This window comes from Acinonyx jubatus, chromosome D3 (assembly GCF_027475565.1).
Source record: "Acinonyx jubatus isolate Ajub_Pintada_27869175 chromosome D3, VMU_Ajub_asm_v1.0, whole genome shotgun sequence".
Classification (NCBI taxonomy): domain Eukaryota; kingdom Metazoa; phylum Chordata; class Mammalia; order Carnivora; family Felidae; genus Acinonyx; species Acinonyx jubatus.
The window spans coordinates 53,563,023-53,587,657 of record NC_069392.1 but is presented as its reverse complement, the minus strand read 5'-3'; the positions used below and the strand labels follow the sequence as shown (position 1 = coordinate 53,587,657).

General features: G+C 36.0%; 1 protein-coding gene across 2 annotated transcripts in view; it reads right to left on the bottom strand.

The window, feature by feature from the left end:
- ASXL3 (ASXL transcriptional regulator 3) overlaps nt 1-24,635 on the bottom strand; it is a 177,435-nt gene that overhangs the window by 105,489 nt on the left and 47,311 nt on the right. Inside the window, exons 4-5 of one of the 2 annotated variants that reach the window (XM_027068725.2) lie at nt 4,304-4,412; nt 2,954-3,062 (exon numbers count right to left, since the gene is read on the bottom strand). In XM_027068725.2, the coding sequence (XP_026924526.1) occupies nt 2,954-3,062; nt 4,304-4,412 (218 nt within the window). Of the gene's footprint in view, nt 1-2,953; nt 3,109-4,303; nt 4,413-24,635 lie in introns of those variants that run through there. The other variant, XM_053206574.1, reaches the window with a different exon arrangement.

Genomic DNA, 24,635 nt, shown 5'->3' with positions numbered 1-24,635 from the left:
AAAAAAAACTTTATTTTTTTAAAAAATGTATTTATTTATTTTGAGAGAAGGGGGAAAGGGCAGAGAGAAAGGGAGAGAAAGTCCCAGCAGGCTCTGCACTGCGGGGCTCAAACTCGCAAACTGTGGGATCATGACCCGAGCCAAAACCAAGAGCTGGACACTCAACTGACTGAGTCACCCAGGTGCCCCAAAACAACTTTCTTTTGATTCCACTTTCCCTTCTGGCCATTTTCCCATTTCACACCTTCCCTTTATCTCAAAAATCCTTGAAAGAATTATCTTTTGGGGACTCCAATTTCTGTCCTCCTATTCTCTTGAACCCACTCCACTCAGGCTTGCAGTCTCAGCAGTGGACAGAAATTGTCATTGCCAAGTTCATCACCAACCTCACAAAGCTAAATCCAATGGTTATTCTCAGTCTTCACTATAAGCTGATCCATCAAAAGCATTTGGCACATTTAAGGTGCTTCCTCCCCAGAAACACTTTCTTCACTTGGTTTCCAGGACAGACATGTTCTTCTATACATTTATCTTTAGTCGCACTTGTTGTAATTATTTCCTATAATTTCTCCAAGTTCTTAAAATTCAAGTGCCCGTGAGCTCAGTCTTTAGGCTTCTTCTCTTTTCTATCTGCCTTCAGTTCTTTGGTGATCTCATCTGTTTCTTATCTTTAAATATCATCTATAAACTGACCACTTTTACATGTGTATCTCCAGCAAGATCTTCCCCATGAATTTACGACTGATAAATCCAATTATTTAACACATCCACCTGGGTGTTGAAAATGAAGGTCATACTTAGTATGTCCCAAACTGAGCTCCCTATCAACAGTTCTGTCTCCTAAACTAATTCTCTTGCAGATTTTCCATCTAAGTTAAAGATAATGCTAATTCGTCTACCTGCTCACACTCAAATTTGGGGGTTATCTCTAGCTCCTTTCTTTATTTCATAGCCACACTAATTTTAGCAGCTCCTGTTAGATCTAGCTTCGTATATATCCAGAATCCAATCACTTTCCAGCATATCCACTGCTACTCTTTTTATTCAAACTCTTATCTGATTATGGCAAAAGCTTTCTAACTGGTCTCTGGTTTTTGTCCTTGTTCCCCTCTATATATGTTTTTGTAATTAGTACTCCTGCTATACTTTAGCTTCTGCTAAAATCTATGTGAGCTCATTGTCTCTCTAGCTCAAAACCCTACAAGAGTTGAACATCTAATTCAAAGCAAAAGGCAAGATCAAGGCACCATAATATCTGGCCCCATAACTTCTCTAACTTTGTATCTTACCATCCTCTCCTTTGCTCACCCTGGCCTCCAACCACACTAGGCTCTTGATGTTTTTGGAATATTCCAGGAACTCTCCTGCTTGAAGGCCTCTATAATTGCGGCTTCTTCACCTAGAACTCTTCATCCTTAGATACCTGCTGCCTTCCTTATTCCCCTCAGATCTTTCTCAAATGTACCCCTTTCTTTGACTCTTATCTCATTTATTTTGCCCCATATCACTTTTTTGGAACTGAAGAAGCTATACATTTTACATATTTATTTTGCTTAATGTCTGTATCTCTACCCATCTAAGACCCAGGGGAGGTCTCTTTTTGTTCTTGTTTTTACTGCTGTAACTGCAGTGTTGAAAATAGTACAGGACACATAGAAGCTCAATAGTTTGAGAGAGAGAGAGAGAGAAACACAAGTGCCCATTGAAGCCAGTAGTGCAACAAGAGGGATAATCCAGTAAGATTCCCCTTCATCCTTCTGAAGGAGAACAGTTTGCTCCATTTAGCAGCCCTTCCAGAAGGCCAGAAGTTGCTGTGCATCTCTGCCTTGTTCTCTCTGTAACCACAAGGCCCCGTCAAAATTCACAGTACTACCACAATGATAGCATGGGGGTGAGGTGAGTTTTCAAAAGGTGTAAGAATAGGGACCTCAAATTCAGTGAGAGTTGGTTCTCAAAAAAAAAAAAAAAAGTCCACAAAGCTAACTTCAGCCCTTTTATTAAGAATCTGTGTTTCCTACTTTAATTCACAACCTCTATTGCAGATCAGATAGGCACTGAAGCAAAATCAGTCTCCTGGGGACTATCAGAAATCATACCAACTTACAGGGCAGGAGTATCCAGTCAGAATACAAAGGGACTATGTGTGGCCGTTAATAAAACGAATGGCTTTGGGCTATTACTGAAATACGATATTTCTGCAAGGATCCTTTAAGATTTGTTTGTGTAAAGATAATTTACTGATTTCTATGAGTCCACCAACAGAGGCTTTAATGACACAGTCTTCCTCCTGAATCATGATCTGGGTCCACTTTGTGGGACTAGTGGGTAGGGTAGGAAAAAGTACAGCAGCATTTGTGGAACAAAGATTCGCTAAAACTGCAGTACAGGAATTATATACACTAATGCAATCATAATGCACGTCTTGAGAAAGATAAAAATGAATTAACATGGGCAGAATTCAAGAGGCAGAAAATGCCCCCTTAGAATTCTGGAAGGGTTGCTCACTTTTCAAAAGGGTTTCACAAGAACATAACTTATTTGGCCCTTGTTTCATTGTTAGGAATGCTAACATCATCAAACTACTTGTGATCACAGGAAAAAAGAAACACAATCAGAGACAAAACAGCATTCTTTGTCTCACATAAGAATAAAACCACTGGATACCCCCAGTAACACCCTCATCTTACAGTAGAAATATACTGAGAGCACTTGAGAATATTACCCAGAAAAGTCCATACTTTAAAAAATAACTAAAACAAAAAGCAAATAAATGCATATTTTTCTTAGGTGATAATCTTTTGAATAAAAATTACTTGATGCTGAATCTAAGCAGGTGGTAAAAACGTAGAGAAGAAATTATATCTATAACGGTCAGGAATTCAATCTGTGAATTACTGGACTTCTATGTAATTTCTAAGAGTAAGGTTTATATCTTAAAGTTCATCACACTTACCTCCATTTCCTTCTCCACTGGCATTGGCCTCTGCCATTTCTGCGCCATCCAGTTCAGACTCACAGCCTAAATCCAATGTTCCATCAGCTGGGCATGACGACTCCTCTTTCTATATTATTTTTAAAAAATGATGATTTATGGAGATGTACTGGCAACTGAAAACATTTAAAATACTTTCAGAGTCCTAAAGTATTACTACTGTTACTTATAACTTGGAATTTCAACAGATTTACTTAATGTAAAATCAGTCCTTCAAAAAAAAAAAAAAAACTAGGAAAAGCACGCTGCCACAGATGATTTTTTGTAGATAACCTTTTAAAATCTATACAAAAGTGACATATGCTGCTTCCATTTTTTTTTTCAATTCTACATTCCTCCTTATATTAGGAAATGGTTTAACAACTCAGAATTTTACCAGTACATTAAATACCCAGGTACCTACAAAAAGCAACTGAAATAATACAAGTCTTTTTGATTAACCTGGGTTATTTTGTGAAACGCACACAGTGATGAAGGCCTAATGCTTAATGGCTGAGAAAGAACCTTTGCTTCTTTGCCAGGTATAACGTTTAGCATTAAAAACAGCCTTCTCAAAGGAAATTAATGACCTTTAAAGGTAATCCATCATTTATTAAAAACAGTGACTTATTTTTGAAATATAAGAAAAATACGTTGACTTATTATTGTTCCAAGTTACACAACCATTTGGAGACCATCGGCTTTTATCCTCTGGAACTTTGCATCTTAGATAACACTTCTCATTCTAGTTGGGAAGGGGATTACACTAAAATAATTAAGACTCAATTATCTGAGTCTTTTTATGTTATTTCTCTATTCTTCTCACACAACAAGAATGCATTATTTAAAATTCCCTTGATATCACTGTTGTTTTAAAACTGAACGATTAATTTAAATCAGCAACTTTTCAAGAAGGATGGATAAACTTATTTTTATAAAAGACAGAAAGGCACACAGGTGTGAAGTCTGTATATCAACTGATGGTCATTAAGTCAAATAGTTTACGGCAACTGTGATCATCTTAAGCTCTTGGCTGATGCCTCATGGCACTCCTCCATGTAAATTTTTAAGAATCAAGAATTTTAAGGAAGCCACAACTATTTTCCGTTACCATATGTTAGACTGAAACCACAGATATGCTTTCCTTGAAGAAAAATGTCATTGTTTATTCTTAATATGAAGTCACTTTTAAGACATCTGAAAACATTTAAAAGGCATAGGGGTCACTTTTCTACCTTTCACCCAAATCTAATTTTGTTTACCTTCACATGTCTGAGAAAACGCATGATACGCAGTAATAACAGACATAATACGCAGAACAATCCAACTTACTTTGAGAGCATAGAGGCCTGACTTTCCAGGGATTTTGAAGAATGTTCCATCCCCTATTCGAGTGTTAGTGTGAAGCATTGCATTCAGACAGGCTAATGGAGAAGTTCCACTAGAAAATAAAAGTGTGCAAAAATGAAGAGTCTGAGATGCAGTTTCTGTGGCAAAACTGTTCTCAGTCTCTCTCTCAAAAAAAGACCTTCTCACATGCCTTTTTAAAATATCCTTCCAACCCTGAAAACATCTACATTACAATAACAGGCCAGTCCAGTTTTGCCAAAGTTAATCAGATGCATCTGTCTTATAGGCTTCAGGCAAAAAGTCTCCTGAATTGAAATTATGCTTTTATTCATAAAGCAACCAACACTCTATTTCCAAGAACCCAAAGCCCAAACGTTAATGTGCTGTTATTTTACAAATAATACCACGAAGCCTCAGTTTTTAAATATTACGGGCAACTTGATGGTTGCACTTGAATGATCAAATAAACCAAGTTCAAGGACAGCTCCATCCTATAGGTTGAAAAGCAACAAAAGAATAATAAGAAACCAGGGAAGAACTGATTTGAAATTACAAGTATTTAAGTTACTCACAGGACTGCATTTCTCACACGGCCAAATAAAAATGTCTATCTGTGTTTATACCTCTGATACAGCTTCTACAATGACATCAGTTGCTCAGATTCGTCAATAAAAATGTATGTGTTTGGGAATTCTACCCAGTTAATAATTATGTTCTGTAGTAAAACTGCAAGTGACTGAATTATGAAAACAGATTTTTTAAAGAAATCAAACAGAATTAAACTAATAATTAAAAATATCAATGCACATATGTACAAACATTGAAATGTATTCATTATACTTAGAAAGATGTATGTATTTTCTGGAGTAGACTTTAGAACTTTTTTTTTGTTTGCAAACTAGTATTTTTGCAAACCATAAGTTAGAGCTAGTGTTATTACTTTCATTTGCTAATGTTTCCATTTACATTTTACTTCCTAATATGCTAAAAGATTGATATTTGATTGAACCAATATTGATTAGAAGCCCTACTCCAACCCATTTGTGTCATATGGGTTCTGGGTATTTAATCCAAAATATTCTCAGAGAAGAGAACCTCTAGGATATTAGGGTTTTGAAATTTGACTTTCTATGACAGAAACATAGTTTTACATTACTAAAAGTTTCTAAAAACGAAGACTATTAAATCTCTTACCTACTATGAAAACTCACAATAAAATTAAAAGGCTAAATTTGCCAAGTTGCAACAGCATGTGTGTGTCTGTGTATACATACACACACACACACACACGTGTGTGTGTGTGTGTATTGCATATATTGTATATATTGCATATATATACATCATAGTCATAAAGGTTTATGAGAATTACAATAAGAAGAACACTCTCATTTTAGGAAGAGGCTTCTCTTTGCCAACATGTCAGTATGATCCCATTGGATGTGACAGGAAGCAAGAGCCCTAACATAAATTTGGTCATAGAACAATGCCATGGTAACACTAAAGTATAGGTGGTAATTCTACTGTGTGCATTTATGTAATATCTTTCCTTGGGAAGCTTCTCCAACTTTACAGACCTCATTTCATTATTTTTCCTCACAAAAGACTTTTGCTCATATTTCAAGTGGGCCAGGCATACCTTATACAGTAAAATATATTCATCTCTCCCAGAAATATCTCTGTTCATGAACAAATTCCAGATAAATAATGCTGTACATGTTATACTGAACACTCCAAAATACCTATTTTTGTCATTTTCTCTTTAGATAAAAGCACAGACAAATTGAAGCTGGGAAATTATTACGCCAGATTTGTGGAGTTTTAATTTAGTGAAACTGTCAGAAACACAGACTTTCTGTAGGGACTTGGCAAGAAAATGTTAACACTATAAGTAAAATAGAATCCAATACATAGAAATGAAAAAAAATGCAGACTTTTAAAAATGTAACAATAAAATTGCCCACCTAACAGCAAACCTCACACACATTCTTCTTGCTTTTTCCTAAAGTCCTAACACAGATTTAGAATATGAAAGAATACTACAAATTTAAAGACAAAAAGTGCTAAACAAATGCAATTTAACATCACTATAATTTACATTTTCTTTCTAAGGTGCAGTAAATGAAGATAACTGTAGAAGATAAATTGAGTACTAAGTAGCAGTTTAATGCTATGCTTGCTGCAAATGTAAGTGATAAGCACCCAGTTTCATATAAATAATAAGCTCTGTGGAGCATGAATATATTATTAAATTATACTGTTTATTAATTCCATAAAGTAAAGATTTACTATGGAAATATTAAAAAATATGTACTTCACAATCACATGACAGTGTATCCCCAAGTCTCAATGACTACCGTCATTCTCCCAAATCATTCCCAAAATAAACATATGAAATCTGTTTTATTTCAAAACTAAACAACATTTGCATTTTAGAAGAATTAGAAAATATTTTGCAATGAAATGCAAATTTTCATTTCAAATCACTGGCTGATTAGTCACTTAGTTTTAAGTTTACAACCTGCATTTCTTTACAGAAAAAAAAAACCCTATATTAGGTCTATTTTTTTAAAAAACAATAAAACATTAGCATCAACTGTTTCATCCAATGCAGAAGAGACATAGGAAAATGCATTTTTAAAAAATCCTTCATACTATTTATTTATTGCTATTAGCCTCAACAACTCCATACAGTCTAGAAATTTGGATTGCTTTTCCTGAAGAAATGAGTGTCTTAATGAACTATTACTGAACAGTAGTAAATAAAAGTCTTATTTATATGTTTTTATTAATTTCATATTAAAAAAATAAATCTAGCAGGCATGCCTTGGCCTGCTTTGAAGAAAATATATTTATATCCATACATACTTAAATATATTTATATATGTTTATGTATTAATATATATTATAATGACTTACTGTGGGGATGAAAGAAGATAAGGCAAATATATGTTAAAAATGTATTCTTAGATAGCATGAACAACTTCTACATAGCATTTCATATTTGTAATTAACAAAAAAAACACATTTCGTTCACAGTTAAGGCAAGCGTTAATTACCTCAGTTGGAACTTTAAAAGTTAAAAACTCTATAATAAAATATGCATGTATGTATATGATCTGAAATAACAAAACAATATTTTAACAACAAAAAAACTCTGAACTTTCAAAAGTTACTTACTTTCTAAAAAGATGAATTGGAAGAATCGTGATATCCCGAATTATAAAAGGAAAACCAAGAAAAAAGGAAGAAAAGAAAGTTAGTTTTCCAACTTTAAATACAATTCTGCATCTTACCATTTCAATAAAACAGGGCAATATACAAGACACACACTGAACTTGTAGTTTTGGCTGCCAAGGGGGAGGAAAACCTGGGGAGCTGGGGTAGAAGGTGACTCATACTTCCTTCCCTAATGCCTCCACAACGTTTTCATTCTGTCCACAATGCACATGTATTTCTGTATCATAAATATAATTAGAAATAAATAAGAAGGACAGTATTTGTCCCCCGTTCTTTTCTTTCTGCCATTCCCTTTAATTGGGCCCTTTCCTATACACCTGCCAGGGTGGATATACAGCTTATTCTACTTGTTTGTTTTTCTCCCTAGACTGTAGGGTTGTGGAACCCTTCTGGTTTGTTTTCATTTCCCACAACCCCTGAAGCAGAACAGGGGTGGAATTTGGAGGCAGGGGAGCAGGCATAATTTAAACTGTCTAGACATCAAAGAACCCCCAGAGATGCTTTGCAGAGCCCTGGTGCTGTGTGAACTACAGAAAACCCATTGCTTTATCACATCAAATTGCTGACAGAACACATAAAATTTTACTAATAGTGCACACTTAGTGAAGGGAATGGATAGCCTATCTATTTTAATAATTTTAAAAACCACACACACACACACACACACACACACGCACACACACACACACACCCAGGGAATACAACTGGAAGAAACATATACCCAGGGAACACAATTGGAAGAATATTTATAGACACGACAAAGAAAATATCATAATTATGGTACTCCATTCCTTTATGTATAAAATAATAATGCTATACAATATTTAAGTAACACAACTTTTAGACTATTTTACTAAGTATCTCTTAAAAATGTCAGATAAAAGCTATTCCCAAAAAACATTTTTAATCTAATTTTTCAAATATGGGAGCATCAAAAAATTAACCCTGAACAACATAAGTCTAAAAACTCAACAAATTCAAGAAGCAGCTGTTAACAGCATTTATTGTGTTATTAACAGTTATGTGCTAAGTGCTATTAATATAAATTAATAGAAACAATTATACGTTCACTCTCCTTTCAAAAAAATTCTTAATAGCTCCTTTCAAGTACTTCCAGTATTGATGGCTTAAAGAAAATATCTTAACTGTAAAGGCTATATTTTTAAGAGGAAATTATGTGGGCCTCTGGGGTGCAAGTAATATTTTAGCTCTCTTGATACAGGATCTTTGTGTTCACTAGGTGAAAATTAAATTGTTTACTTAGGATTTGTGCATCTAACTATAGTTATACTTCACCAAAATGTTTTTAAAATCATAAAAATGAACAGTTCATTTTTGGATTTGTCTATTTTTTTACATATTCAATGGGCAAGTCATTACTAGCGGAGAAGAATAAACAGTGAGTGTTGATGACTCCTTAACACATACAGGCACACTGTACATCTGATAAATCAGTAACCTACATGATTAAAAAAATTCTAGAAAGTCAAGGCCAAACTAACTTCTTACTCTTGAGAAAAATTACCACCAGCCTGGAACTCTTGAAAATGACTGAAAATAAAAACTTAAAAGCTATATACATTACCTAAATAATCCCAGCACATAAAACTTAGCCAAAGAATGACCTAACGCAACCTTGAAATTTGATTTTGAAGACAAAAACAGTGTTCCAAACTCTTATAGTGCCTCTAAGAAAATCACTAATGAACAGTTTTAATCAGCACAGACATGAGATATAAGTCTTAAAAATATAAAAATAAATAGGAATAACCAACTAACTCAAGAGATGTGTCATAAAAGGAAGATATTTTGCATATTTCCATGTGAAGAATATCCACATGATTTTCAAAATTCAACATGTCTCTATGGTAAAATTAGAAATGCAGCACTGGTACTCTCAGGAGGTAGATATATTGAGGAATGAAATAATTACCAAGTGACATATGTCATGCAATTCTCAAATCTAGAGAAATAATTTCCAAACATAAGCATGTCTCTGATTGGCCTGAACAATACAAAATGATATTCTTCTTAGGATAAACAGGAATTTGAACTTAGATCTTTTATTACTTTGGAGACCTTACCCAGCTACTACCAGGTAGACTACAGTGGTTCATACAACCACATTCATTAAAGTGACCTTTTGTTTTAGGAGGCAGGGTTCCCAAAACATTAATACAGGGACAAAAGTATGCCCAGTGTTATTTTAAAATAGTACCTATAAGGAGAAAAAAATAGGCCTCTACAAGTGTCAATTAAAGCCTATAATCCAAATTATAATTTTTAAAGGCCCCCAACTAAAATCTGAGGTGAGGCATCTATAAATCCAGACACTGAATAACAACACAGCACACTATAGCTGGACGTTGACAACTGTCTCTCCCCATGCCATGTTACCACTGCTATACCAGGAGAGACAACAGAGCACAAAGAGTAAGGCTGGGGCTTCTGGAGCCTGTCAGCTTGAATTCAATGGAGGCTAGACCATTTACTAGCTGTGTGACTTTAGAATTGACCACTCTGGGTCTCAGGTTCCTCAACTACAGAATGTGGTAACAGGAGTCACTATTTCATAGGGGATTATTCTGAAGGAGCAATGACTTAAAACATGTAAAACACTTAGAAATGTGTCTGGCATACTGTAAGTGTTCAAAAGATTGTGAACTATCATTTTTATGAATACTCCTCCTCCTCAAAGAGACCAACATCGAGAGGTACACAAGATGGCAAATGGAAAGAATTTAAATATTTTGTAACTTGTCTGAAGAACTGGTTCAGGTTAAGATTTGGTCTAATTTCACTTTCATTTCATTAGCAAAAATAAGTGAAGACGTGGAATGCATAAACTCCAACCCCATCGCCTTTCACATGTGAATAACAGTGAAAATAAGATATGCAATAAAGGTAGTAGGGAAAGAACAATAATAATAATAAATATCTGTTATTACAGTTACCATTTACCGAGCATTTCGAATGTGACTGGGCTTTCACAACTATTATTTATATTCCGTGTAGCCACCATGAGAGGTAAGCATGATTTCCAGTTTCGCAGATATAACTGAGGCTGAGATGTGAAAAATCTTACTGCAGTCAAATAACAACTAAGTGATACAGCTGAAATCCAAATTCTATTCTGATTCCAAAGCCCATGCTTTTTCCACTCTCCCACATTCTTCTCCCCACAGTTGCCTCCTCCACTTAATTAACCCTGGATACTAAAAAAGAAAATTTAGCACTTGAAGGAAACACACAAAGAAAAGCCAGATGCTGGCAAATGATAAACGTGGTTGGTTCCATCCTCACTCAATGCCACCTATAGCAATGACGCCCTCTGGGTAGATTCCATTATTCTAAGAACTAGGCTGCAGAAGATGACATCGCCGTTCATCTTCCTTAGGTAATGCTACCTCTGCAAATTAAAGAAGAAAGAACTTTGAGAGAATATGGTAGAGAATTCAGGTCCATGACTGAGAGGACTCTGTAGAATTGGATCATTAAAGAATAGCACAATCCGTTAATTGAATAAACATTTATTGAGCACGTTATATATGTCAAGTTAATCTTGAAATAAATTTGCACTCTGACAGCGCTTTGCACATAAAAGAAATGCAGACTGAGCTCAGCTGAATTCTCTGAATACATTCAAAATGACAAGGGATTTAGGAGAAAGGAGCCTTGAGGCATGTGGCACGACAGGAGGAAAATCATTTCAAATTTAAATGTTATCCTTAGTTTATTCCAAGAAGATGACTGAGATGGGTTCATGTGCCAATTTCTTATGTCACCAACTCTAATGCAGGGGCAACCAACCCATGGGCACTGGTGGCTCTTCAAGACTTTATACTATTTCTCCGTTACCACAATCTCAAAGAGAATATTTTCAATTAGGCCAAAAAATATACCTTTCAAAACAAAATGGTGAACTTCATACATTAAAAAACAGACATTACTTCTATTTGGTATGATAAATTAGCTTAAATAATGATTTAAATTTCTATATTCTACGTGTACTCTTCCTCCTCTCCCAACTTGTTAGCAATGGCTAATACTACAGCATTTCTGAATGTGTTCTATAGGATATTAGTCCCAAGTGCCGCGCCCAAAGACTGTCATATGAATTTTGGAAAAGCAACATACTGTATGCTTTGCAAACTCACCAAATACATTATTATATAATAAAGTCTGTGAAAAAAAATCCTCCTTAACTCAAGAAACCTCCTTAACTCAGTGTTGCCTAAGCATAAGCAATAAAAAAAAATCTTTCCCACCACAGTATTTAGCAACATACCCTATTACAGTATGCCAAGAAATATACTTGGGAAAATGCTATACTATATTTATGACTAGGATCATTAGAAAAATCTACCTAGCAGTTGTAACTCCCAGGAATGTTTAATTTTATTAGCTGAATGCTTAAAATCTTATTTTAAAGGTATACAAAGCATGTGTTACTCTGTGGAAAAAACAATGCACTGTGATGAGTATTTTTCACTGTGTATATTTGTAAAATTGAAAAACATATCCAGGGACTTGAAATAGCATTGAATAATATAACGGAAAGTACTATATATTTGCAGTATTACCCAACATAAATATCTTACTCATCCTCCCACTGGAGATCTTCCTCCTGATTCTCTATTTCTCTCACTATCCTCCTCATCACACAGGACTGAAGCATTTCTCAGACCCCTCAAATTATTGTGCCTCAACAAAGTTCATCTCTCAATTTCCCTTTTCACTTCCTCGCATCCTAATTCATGCAGTGTTTGCATCACCGGTGGACAGTGCTGCAGCTCCCCTAGCTCTGCCTTCAACATCTCCCTGCTCCCACGCAGCCTACCCACTGGTGCCAAAGCAAGGCTTCTATTCAACTAACAAACAAAAACACCGCTTAGACTCCTCAGGCAAGGCCACACACTGGATTTTATTTATTTAATTTTAAAAACGGTGGTTTCAGAAGCACAAACTCCCAGGCTGAAATCACAGTCCTACTACAGTGTGCTTGGCACCAACCTCATCTTCTCCGCCTCCCGGATTACTCTCAGACCACTCTCCTATAATCTGATCCAACCCGGTAAATCATGTGCCTCCACAGTCTCCCATCTCTCGTTTGCTTCGTATGAAACCCTCTGTCTGCATCCCACTCCTTGCTCCATTTATCACTCAAAATAAAATGTTTAGGGGTGCCTGGGTGGCTCAGTCAGTTGAGCGTCTAACTCTTGATTTCGGCTCAGGTCATGATCCCAGGGACATGGATACAGCCCTGCGTTGGGCTCTGCACTGACCATGGAACCTGCTTGGGATTCATTCATTCTCTCTCTCTCTCTCTCTCTCTCTCCCTGCCTCCCTCTCTCACTCACTTTCTCTCTCTCTCCCTTTGCCCCTCTTTCCAGCTCATGTTTTCTCCCCCTCTCTCTCTCTGAAATAAAAAAAAATATATTAAAAATAAATAAAAATAAAACCTTTAACTACCACCTATATGGTGACACCATTCGTGATCCCAGGACATCTGTGTATTACAATCTCAACACTTTGAATATCTCATAGTTTCTTGTGCATCAACACTTTTAAACTTCTAACTTTCCTGCCCCTACTACTTACAAGTTTGGGAACTCCATAGGGGATAGGCATATATTTATCTTTGTACTATCTGACAAGCAATACCAATGCACTCAGAACATGTTTGTTGAGATGATCACTGCTATAAAGGTTGCTACAATCATGCATTTGTGGACCGGCAATGAATATCATCCACAGTCTATTTTAATTTATGACTATAATCATGGGTGTCAAATACCCTACACTCCACTCAGCCACACTGGCCATCTTATACATGCATACCATGCATTCCTTTCTCTTAGTGACTCTCCCCGCCTCAGTAATGTGATTCCAGGTTTGTTATTAGTGAAATGGTCCTAATTTCCCCACTAGGAAAGGCTGGCCAGACTGAACTAAATGGTCAAATGGTGGGAGTTTCGGGAACTGATAGAGAAAGAAAGAGGAAAGAGCATACATTATTTTCCATAGAAATACAAGCTGTAAAGGTACAAAAAAAAGATTAGCTGGTGTCTACCTCTGCCTCCACAAGTAGAGCCTGCCGAGAATAAAGCTAACCAAAGAAAAGCAGAGCAAAACATGCAAAGAAAAGAGTGAGGAAAGGTGGTACCACTTCGACTCCTGCATTATCTAGTCATGTTGAAGATCAACCCATCAGATGTCCAAGTTAAATAAGCCAATAAATCCCCTGCTTTTTTTTTTTTTTTGGACACTTGTCTAATAGGCTAAATGATTTCTACAAGCTGATCACATTTTTCTAGGCCTCAATTTTCTCACCTGTAAAATGATGAGTTGAAAATAGGTATGCTTTAAAACTCTAATTCCTAATGTGTTCTAAGGACAACACATAATGGTGTGACTGCTTACTATTCATTCCAGCCACGCTACTTCCTGCTCTCTTCACCTTCAATGCCTTCCATTCTCCTCTCTTCCTATCCATTTGTCAAGGTCCCCTTGCCTTCATCTCCTAAAAACCTCTAGCCACTTCTCCAGTCCAAGATCATCTCTGAATTTCCAAAGGCTTCATAGCCGGTCCCACAATCGCAGCATTTAGCTCTGCGCATCTAACTGATCACCTTGCTTGATGGCAACCAGCTCCTTTCAATGGCAACCAACTTCCTTAGGGTTTTCTGTGTTCCCCTCACAGGGCCCTACCAGGCTGGGACACTCACGAAACGTTCAGGGGCTGCTGATAAAGTAACATTTCACAATTCACAGAGTAGAACAAAATTTAAACCTTGGCAATACCAAGTACTGCTTGAAAATGTCCAGACATAGAAACTATGAAATACCCTGGTGAGAATATAAATTGACACAACCAATTTGGAAAGACATCTGGCAATATCTAGTGAAAAACAAAACAAAACATAAGTATGCATGCTCTACAGACCAGCAATTCCGCTTTTTGGTATAGGTCCTAGAAAAACTCATGCACGTTCACAAAGAGACATGATTTAAGAGGAAAAAAAATGTCAATAAACTGAATATTCAGCGATGGATTACAGCTATAGACATAGATATACTCTTACCTATATATTCATAGTAAAGCTATAAATTTCTGAGCTACAATAGTATACAGAAAATCTCTGACACAGATTGCCTCTGAGAAAAAGAAGGAAATCAAAGAAGCTCCAGTTCTTTCTGCTAGACTTAATTTAAAAGAAATCCAAAGCAACTACGACAACATGTCCACAACTGTGAACTCCAGCCACTGGTTGTTGGTCTGTGGCATTTTACTGCATTTTCAACATTTTTCAAAACAGAAAATCACTGATGATTTTGTTCTTCTATCTGAAATTTGGCTTCTCTCGAAATCTATCAGATTCTTCCCTTGTGTCCACTTATGTTATGGTTCACAGATTTTTATGCAAGCAAATACACACATGGAAATTATATGGGAAGTGTAAAGGTACATTATCACACAGAATTCAAAGTAACGAGTTCCTCTTAGGACTCCTGTCACTAGAGCATGCAACCCTGGATCTCAGGGTCTAGGTTCGCACCCCATGTTGGGTGTAGAGATTACTTTAAAAACACAAAATCTTTAAAAGTAATGAGTCCTTCCCAACTTCCTCCAACTGAACCTCCTACTTAAAATAATGACTATTAAGGATCTATCATGTTTCCTTCCAGAGCTTTTCCTATTTGTATTCATATACGCCTGTATTAATATATTTTAAATTTATTTTTGGTATTTTTAATTTTATTTTCAATACAAATGAGAACAGTCAGTGCATACTGATAGGTACATGCTTTTTACTTATTAACGCAACCAGGAGATTTTCTCACAGAATATCTTCTCCTCTTAACATTGTACAGATTACTGAATATTCTTAATATTCATATAGTACTTTTAATACCCCATAGAGTGGGCATATCATAAATTTTTAAAGTATTCCCTTATTTAATATTTGGTTTGTATCTAATTTTACCCATTAAAATAGTTCTTCACTAAATAATCTGGTATATACTTCTTTACATATATGAGGTATAGATTGAATGTTTGTGTCCCCAACCTCCAAAATTTGTACGTTGAAACCTGTATCCAAAGTAATGGCATGGGGAGGTGGAGGCCTTTAGGAGGTCATTGGTCATGAGAATAGAGCCCTCGTGAATGGGACTTGTGTCCTTATAGAAGAGACTCTAGACAGTTTCCTGCCCCTTTCCCACATAAGGACTCAATGGGAAGTAGGATGTCCAGTGGGCCAGAAAGCAGGCCCTCCCAAGACTCCCAATCTACAGGCACCTTGATCTTAGACTCTGCTGCAGCCTCCATACCTGAGACAATCAAATTGCTGTTGTTTATAAGCCACCCAGTCTATGGTATTCTGTTAAAGCAGCCCAAACAGACTGAGAAAATATGTATAGCTATGTCCTAGAATAGATTCCCGAAAGAATTTTTAGATTAAAAGGATGATTTTAAAATTTTGATAGTTACTTCCAAACTACCTTCCACTGAGAATAACTATTTTCCTCACCCTGGTAAATGGTGGACAGTATTAATCCTTAAATTTTTGTTAATCTATCCAAAATGGAGGTGAAGAGGTGATTCCAGGTAGAAGGAGCAGCATGAAGAAGGCACAGGTGGACAAAACTGAATGTGGTACACAGAAACATGATTAGTTCTTTGATATTTCCAGAGAGTGAGTGGAAGGGAGAGTAGGGTTGGGATCAGCTTCCAGAGGGAAGATGTACGCACCATGCCATGCACATGACATTTATACCACACTTTAAATCCCATGGCCAAGAGCTTAGACTTCATGCGAGACACGATAAAGAGCCTCAGAGGACTCTAAGGAGGGAAATGCCCTTGTCCCTTTGTTACCATGAGGATAGATCTAGAATGAGACATGCCTAGAGACAGATCAAGTAGGAGCCTCAATACTAGACTGCAGGGAGGATGACAAGAACGTCACCAGAGCAAGGATGGTAGGGCAGAGATGGGGATAAAGAGTGAAGAAATGCATGAGAAGAAATACAGTGTGAGGAGGGATCAGTGAGACATAAACACTAACTAGATGTGTGAGATAAGGCAGGAGAAGGAACTTGGGATTGCTTTAGCAGCTGCGGCGGAGGCGGCGGGGGGTGGGGGGGACAGTGGTACAATTAGATAAGAGCGTTAATAGAGATGAGATTGGTTTGGGAAAGAAACTATGGTGATTTAGTGCTGGACTTGCTAATTTAAAGGTATGCATCCAAATTCAGATACATACATGCATCACAAAGTTAATGCTGGGGTTAGAGATAAACACTGGGGAACCATCAGCATATAGGTGATATTTAGAAAGGTGAAAACTGATAGGCACAGATGTAGAGTAATAAAAAAAAAGAAAAATGACTGACTTGAGATTATTATATTCCAACAGTCAGAAAACTACATGAGAAAATATTTCTGAGATGACAAAAAGGAAAAAAAAGAATCTTATGAAGGATTTCATTATAATAATGAAGTGTAACTCTAACCTCAGGACATGATGATTTTAGAAGTCAGAATAAATCTCTGTATTCATAGGTAGAAATAACTTATAAATAGGAAATTACCTAGATCTCACCAGCAGGAATTTTTCTTTTAAATACAGTTTTTCTTTAAAAGGTAATATAAGAATATTACAAAATTATCTGTCAATGGATAAAAAGATGAAAAACAATCACTCAAAATCTCCTTAAAACAACTCTGAGCATTTTATAAATTTTCTTCTAGCCTATTTTTACTGGTGTGCTTCTATTTTCAAGTTATAATTTGACTAAGGATTGAATTACAATATTTCATTTTACATGATACCCTCTCCATACTATAAAACCATTGTAAATATATCAAATGGTTAAACATATTCTATCAACTTGTTTCAAACCATGGTTTTCAATCTGGCTATATCATAGCATTTTTAGGGCAATTCTTTTAATGAAAATCTTTAGGCAACTCCAAACTAATTATTAAGTAAAAATTTCTGGGTGGCGCCCAGGTATCAGCATTTTCTTAGATCTTTCCAAATGATTCTAATTTACGGCCGAGTTTGAGAACCACTGATATCACTGGTAGGCATTTAAATTATGTCCTTTGTAACTGAGACAGCATTAATATGAATCTCTTAGCACATGTTTTTTTCTTATTTTCAAAAATATTTTAAGATAGGCTTGCAGAAGTGGCATTATTAATTCGGGATGTTTAAGTTATGTAATGACCTTTTGCAAAGCCAACTGGCTTTTCAAATGAGTTATTTTGGTTTACGCTCTCACCAGTAACATAGAGCAGGAAACATCATTCGGAGTCAAGGTGAAGTGTGTGGACTGATTAATTCATCAGGCAAACGAAGAAACAATCTCCAGTGGTTACTTTACCTTGCATTTCTATGATTATTGGTAAGATCAAATGCTTATCCACATACTTGTTTATTCCTTAGTTTTCTACATTGGAGCTCTTTTGTTCATGTCCTTTTACCATGATGCTCTGAGGTCATTTTTTTTTCTTAACTGTTTTAATAGTCTCTTTGTATCATACCTTCAGCATATTAACTGAAAATGTTTTCCCCACTGTGACTTAATATTTTTGATATGAGCACATAAAAATTTCTGTAGTCACTTATGCCCATCTTCTTTTCCTTTGCACTTTGTTCTATAGCTTTTAACCGTGAAAGTCACTTCTCAATCAAAGGTGGATTCACACATGAGATTTGAATTTTTCTAACCTTCTCCCAGTTGTATGACTTTTCGTTGGTAGGTTTTCAACCACGTATGTATCTTCCTCAACATAAAATACAACTACCGCCATTACATGTTCAATAAACATTTCTCACTTTTCATGGCTTTCTATGGCTCAGAAAGAAGAGCAGAGTTTTCCTGCCCATATCTGATTCATGTTCCTATTCCTTCTCTGCAGAAGAATCTGGTACTAGTCATGGGAAATTCCTTGGTCAGCAGAATGTCAAAAGAATTCAGCTCAGAGTTTTGCTGGCTCTGGGGAAATTTTTACCTTTAAATGTTTGATAAAGGAAATGTCTAAAATTAACTACACCCACCACTACTGTTAAGATTGCCATTCACACCACAGAACAAATGTCAACTTAACTTAGTTGTGTTCTCTCCTCCTTCCTCCTTTTCCTCTTTCTTTGTCCACTTATATTCTCAAGACAATTTGTTCAGTGGTAGTTATCTGCTTTAATTAGAACTATTACCATAGAAAGATATTAAATAAGCACAGCTTTCTGCTATAAAATAGAAGATTTGTGAAATTCAGCTATCATAGTTACTTGGAAGGGCACGAAACACATCCATAGAATTCATATCGAATTATAAAGTAAAAACAAACTTTACAAAGGGCCTAACTTCTAGGCAAGATCTCTTATGGAAACAATATGCTTTGAGAAAGGAAGAGTAAATACAAAGACCAGTGAAGTTAGGCATCCTTCCCTTCCCCAGACTTAGTTTTGACACTTAAAAATACATCTAAGAATCTGGCAGTAAGCCTAAAAGAAATTTAATACACCTAGTTCTTTAATTTCACCCTCAGGAAAATATAATTCATGAGAGGCAGAAGTTGGGAGCAGGGATGGCAGAAAGGCTTATGTTTCCTACAGGCCATATTGATACTCATCCATATAGAAAAAAAAAACCAGTAAGATAAAGTTAAGAATACCTAAGATCAATGCAAATGTAAAAAGAGAATAAACAATGCTGTTTCAGGCTAATGGTTTTGGAGAACTATAAAATTATACACACATACATATTAATAAATTCCAAAAGTAATGGTACCAATACGTTATATATGCGTTACCTCTGTTTTACAGAAATAAACATCTTCCTTAGGAAAAAATGCGCATTTTGATGACCCATGGGGAGAAATGTATCTTTAGACAAAAGAAGATTTCCTGTACATTATTTTACCGCAATATCAATGTTCTAGCCAGACACACAGAGACCCTCCAGACAACAATTCCAGTGACAAAAAGGGAGAAAAATATGTAAATGTAATAGGAGTAGAAAGGAAGAGAATTGGCGAGCCACAGTAATTCAAGAAAAATTATTTTCAACCTGGAGCCCTATTTAATCAACTAAACGGTAACTGATTAAGCAGTTGTTAGAATTATAGAGAACTATCTATGTTTATGCAACAATAAAGGAAACAGTCATCTGCCTTCCTTCATTTTTCAATGTTTCAAAAAACAAAACTTGAGATATCATGGCTTCTGGCCATTTGGCAAACATCTTAAGTAAGCACAACTCCAGCCCACTCATTTAACCTGAATTAATATTCTTGAGGTTTTATATAGCCATTTAAAGCTTTCAGGAAATAGTTCCTCGATGCACCTGCCACCTAATTCCATGAAATCAATATTTCACTAAAGCTAAGTCAGGAAATCTTAAGGTGCTGAATTCAATTATGACTGTTACTTCATGAGCCACTAGTAGATAAAACATATCATTGAAATTGAAAATCATTACAGTTAAAGAGCTTTACCTCCTTTGGGGGGGTGTTTTATTAGGTACCATTAACATAATTAATAACAGTATATCACGTTAGGATAACAATAACAACTTTAATATATGATACAGTACTTTCCTATTGCCAAATGCCAGATAATAAGCACAGAGACAACATTCTCTCTGGCTATGCCTGAAATAAATCTATTGTGATGTGGGAAGAAGCTGCCTGTCAATATGAAAAGGAAAACTGATAGTATTGATTCAAACTTCATTCAAAGATGAAAACAAGTATTTACTGAAACCCAGATATATTACTATTTAAGCAGAAAACAAATATTCACATCTTTAGTCATAAGCACATTACACATGAAAGACAATGGTAAGCTGGGGTTCCACATAGAAAAGTTTTGTAGACACATTAAAAAAAAAAAACTTTTGTAAACAGTAAACACCTGGAATTGGTCTTCAAATGCTGTCTCTTTTCAGATAATTACTAACTACCTGACTGGCCTCCTTGCACTGATCTTTATAATATTCTGGGATCCAATGTGGGGTATCCCAACTTCATTTTCAAAACAAAAGAGAGAATGAACAAATGTCCAAACAGATAAAAATCTAATGTTCTAAACCTATTTATCCCTTAAGTGGCAAACCTTTGGTAATTCTAAAATTGTTCATTTGTCGCCTAGCTTGTTAAACTGAGTTTCAAGAAAACTCTAGAAATTTTCAAAACAATCCTGATGCTAGTACATTCCTGTCTTTCATTTCCTCCTTGGTTTGCTCAGGCCGTGTGATAGGCATTCTTTTCTTCTCTTTTTCCCCCTTTGGGACCCCCACTTCAAGTCTAACATTGGCCTGTGGCTTAACATTTCACTGTGATGGAAAGAATGAGCTTTGGAATCAGCAAGACCCAGACTGAAATACCAGATCTTCCACCTCTAACTGTGTGAAGTTAGGCAAAAATACCTAACTTCCCTAGCATCAGTTTCCTCATCTGTAAAATGAACAAACATCACCTACTTCTTCTCAATGTTACTGTGTGGATTAAGTGAACTAAAAAATAGAAACTGCTTGGCTTAGTGCCTGACACTGATCAGTTACTGCATAAATGTTAGTTTCCTGCCCTTTTGCCAAAATGACATTCAACAGACAGTTCTAATGATATTTACAGACACATACATCTGTGTTTCTTCTTTTCAGTTTTTTACCTGTATTCTACTATTAGGCTTAATAAACTTCCTCCATGTTCAACACTCAGCAAGCTTTTCATTGCCCTGAAGGAAAATAACTGAAGTAATATTTCATAAATAAGCAATAGCCAAGAAAAGGCACCAAGTTTCTAAAGCACATGCTCAAAAATTGAAGAAACTCTAGCATATTCTCTGTAAAAACTTTAAATGCCTAGGCAATTTAAAGAGAAACAGAGACAGTATTTGTGCTGCAAAACTCCTTAAAAGTACAACCCAATTTGATTCTTAGGAAAACAGGGTTAGAATAACGAAGTGCTCTCAGTGAAGATAAAGCAAAACGTTTACTGGGGAAACCCAGCCATCACCCTCCAGAATATTTATTAATGTAGTCAGGCGACTTCGCTTAGAAGAACCCCAAGGACAAGGGTGAACAAGCAGACTACAACTTCAGCAAGAAAGATCACGGAGATGCAGTCAACGTTCACAGGGAAGAAGGGTCAGATATATAACGAAAAGCAAAATAAAACATTTCTATCTAACGTTGCGGTAGGATTTGCATGTACAGATAAATTGGTAGTCAAAATATGGCCACAGTTTACACAAACTGTAACTCAGACAGAGGAATTAGAAAGCACACCAGGGCCTCCCGAGTTTTCCCTTTCCAACAAGTCACACTTCTCAGTTTCAATTCTAGTCTGCACTAGCACACTGACAAAACAGAAAAAACGTATGTGAGCGACATCCATCTGGGAATCACCCTCATAACCTTCTACACAGTCATTCGAATCACACTGCCTGGCCTTCAGGCGTCCAGTTGTCTTCTCAAACCCACTCAACATGAACAGGGGAATGAGTGACAACTACGCGGTTCCATACAGGAAGACCCTCAATGTCCATTTTCACCCGTCACTAGCTGGTACCTACCCGGAAGGAATGAACGGAACCACTCCAATGCAATCCCAGCCACTCCTGCTAGTTCAAGCATTCGGTTCAGCATCACCTCATGACCAACACGAAAGCAGCTGAGGCTCTAATATAATCATCATGGAAAGTTGTCCCAAATCCTTCATTCGAGGAAGATCCTTCATACACACCAACGCTGTCTCCAAGCCATGCCGGGGTCTGAAACCAGACTGGAAAATATTATATATGTGTATATATAGTAAAACTCCCACAAACCACTCTTCTACTATGTCATATTTATTTATAGCTGCTTAATCCATCCTATATATATAAATATATGTATGTATATGTATATATGTGTATATATATACATACATACACACACATATTGCCTTCTCAAGGTGAAATATGAACATTCAAGGAAAGATCCTTTTCATAGTAGAAGGTAAACTGAAAGCATATGAAGAGCTGGTGCTGCCTGGCAAGGTAGTTGAGGTGGTCCCAAATGGAATATACTCTGTCCTGAAGGGGAGAGAGAAAACACAGTATTGGTTTCTGAGGCTAATCTTCTAGGCTTGGTGTATAGGATCACACTATTCTGATGCTTAAAAAAACAACAAAACAAAACAAAAAACCTTGGCTTTTTCGAGAGATGAGAGAGTAATGCCAGATTAACTCTTGACACTGTTTCATATTACCAAACATGTGCCTTCTTACACCTGAATCCCAAAGTGGACACCACTTTCATAATCCTGGCTACCACTGCTTTGACTGCATTATCAGAATCTCTACTGATCAAGGAACCCTCTACTTGCTCATCATGCAGACAGAACCAGAAAACTTTCAATGAATATCAACTTCAAATGGTAGGAATAATAACAACAATAATAATAATAATAATAATAATAATAATAATAATATCGGTGGAGCCCCAAGAGCTATTATATGTTAAAGAGTAAGAAAAAACCAACTTATTTAAAATATCAATTTCCCCTCTCACTTCTCAATTAATAGGCTCTTAAGAAACAAAGAGATAGATATTATATAGTTTTCAAAATTAAACCAGAGAATTGACTATTTTTATCTTCTTGAGACCTTTATTACAATATTAAAGACTATATATTTCCTTTTGGTACCCCTCTCTCAAACTAATGCTGAAAACTAAAACTTTCAATTGCAGCACAAAATCTTACTAAGTTTCTCTATTTCCAGAATGTGTCTGGAATACAATTAAATGGGTTAAATCACTGCAGCATTATTTTCTATGTACTTACCCTCAATTATTATTTGCATTAAGCAAATGGCTATCTGTTTGTCATATGTAATTCCATTTAAAATTAATAGAATTCTGTCTTCTAATCTCCATTTCACTTGCTCTACGGGCCAGACTAATCCCATCCTTCTCAGCTACATACAGTAGACACTAAAATGAAAAATCTTGGTAATGTCCATCCAGTACACTGCCTCCTCTACCCACTCAGTATTTACTTTGGTTCCAAAGCCAACTATTCCATTGACATCAAATATCCAGAAACCTGTTAGATAGGTTTGGATCTGAGGTTCCTATCAAACATAATACTCACTATGTTTTTTCCTGGACACTCTCCCACTAATTTCACTGCATCTCATAAAAAGTGACATAGCTCTCAGAAGGAAAATGCAAAACCTAAATGGATCACCTAGGCAAAGGACTTACAAAATACCATACCGAAAAGGAGACCAGCTGGTTGATAGCTCAAACTTACAGTCCACTCGGTGCTCAGCAATATACTATGCTTAGCCTCCTAAAATTTTAAGTCCTCTTGTTTCACATAAACCCTCTGTTGTATAACTTGAGAGGCTGACCAAATGCAGTAAGTATAATAGTCTTCTCAAACCATCCCTTATACAGATGTCAGCTGAAGATGTGTATAATTAAATATGTTCTATAGAATAAACATGTGCTGAGGTATGCACTATGATGTAGGAACTACACAGGATATACAAACATGAGTGAGACAGGTCACTAGCTATCTTGCAATTCATAGTTTAGATGGGAGAAAGACATATAAACAAAAACAACTGTGGTAAAGATACATTTAAAACCCCCCTTTAACTACAAAAGAAGGAACCATATTTCTGCCTGGGAATCATGGGGAAAGTTTCCCAGGGGAGATGACAATTTGCATCTTAAATGATAAGCAGGTAGCAGGGCAGCAGTAATGGTTAATAATCAACAGAAGCTAAGGCATCAGCATACATGTAATTTAGTAGAATCCTGGAAATCAGATCACTACTCAAAAGTAAAATATATTCTGTCCTATATTTAGTGTAACAGATAGTCAAACTATTTCAGTGTAATGGAAAACTCCTAGTATACTATGAACATTCAATAAATATTAAACGAAACTGTGAGAACCTTAATGACAGAAGCACACAAATAATCACACAGGTTTTTTCATAAAATTAATCATTTCCTACATGTTCAAATGGAGACCTCCTCAGAGATAGCAAAGTGGATTTTTCAG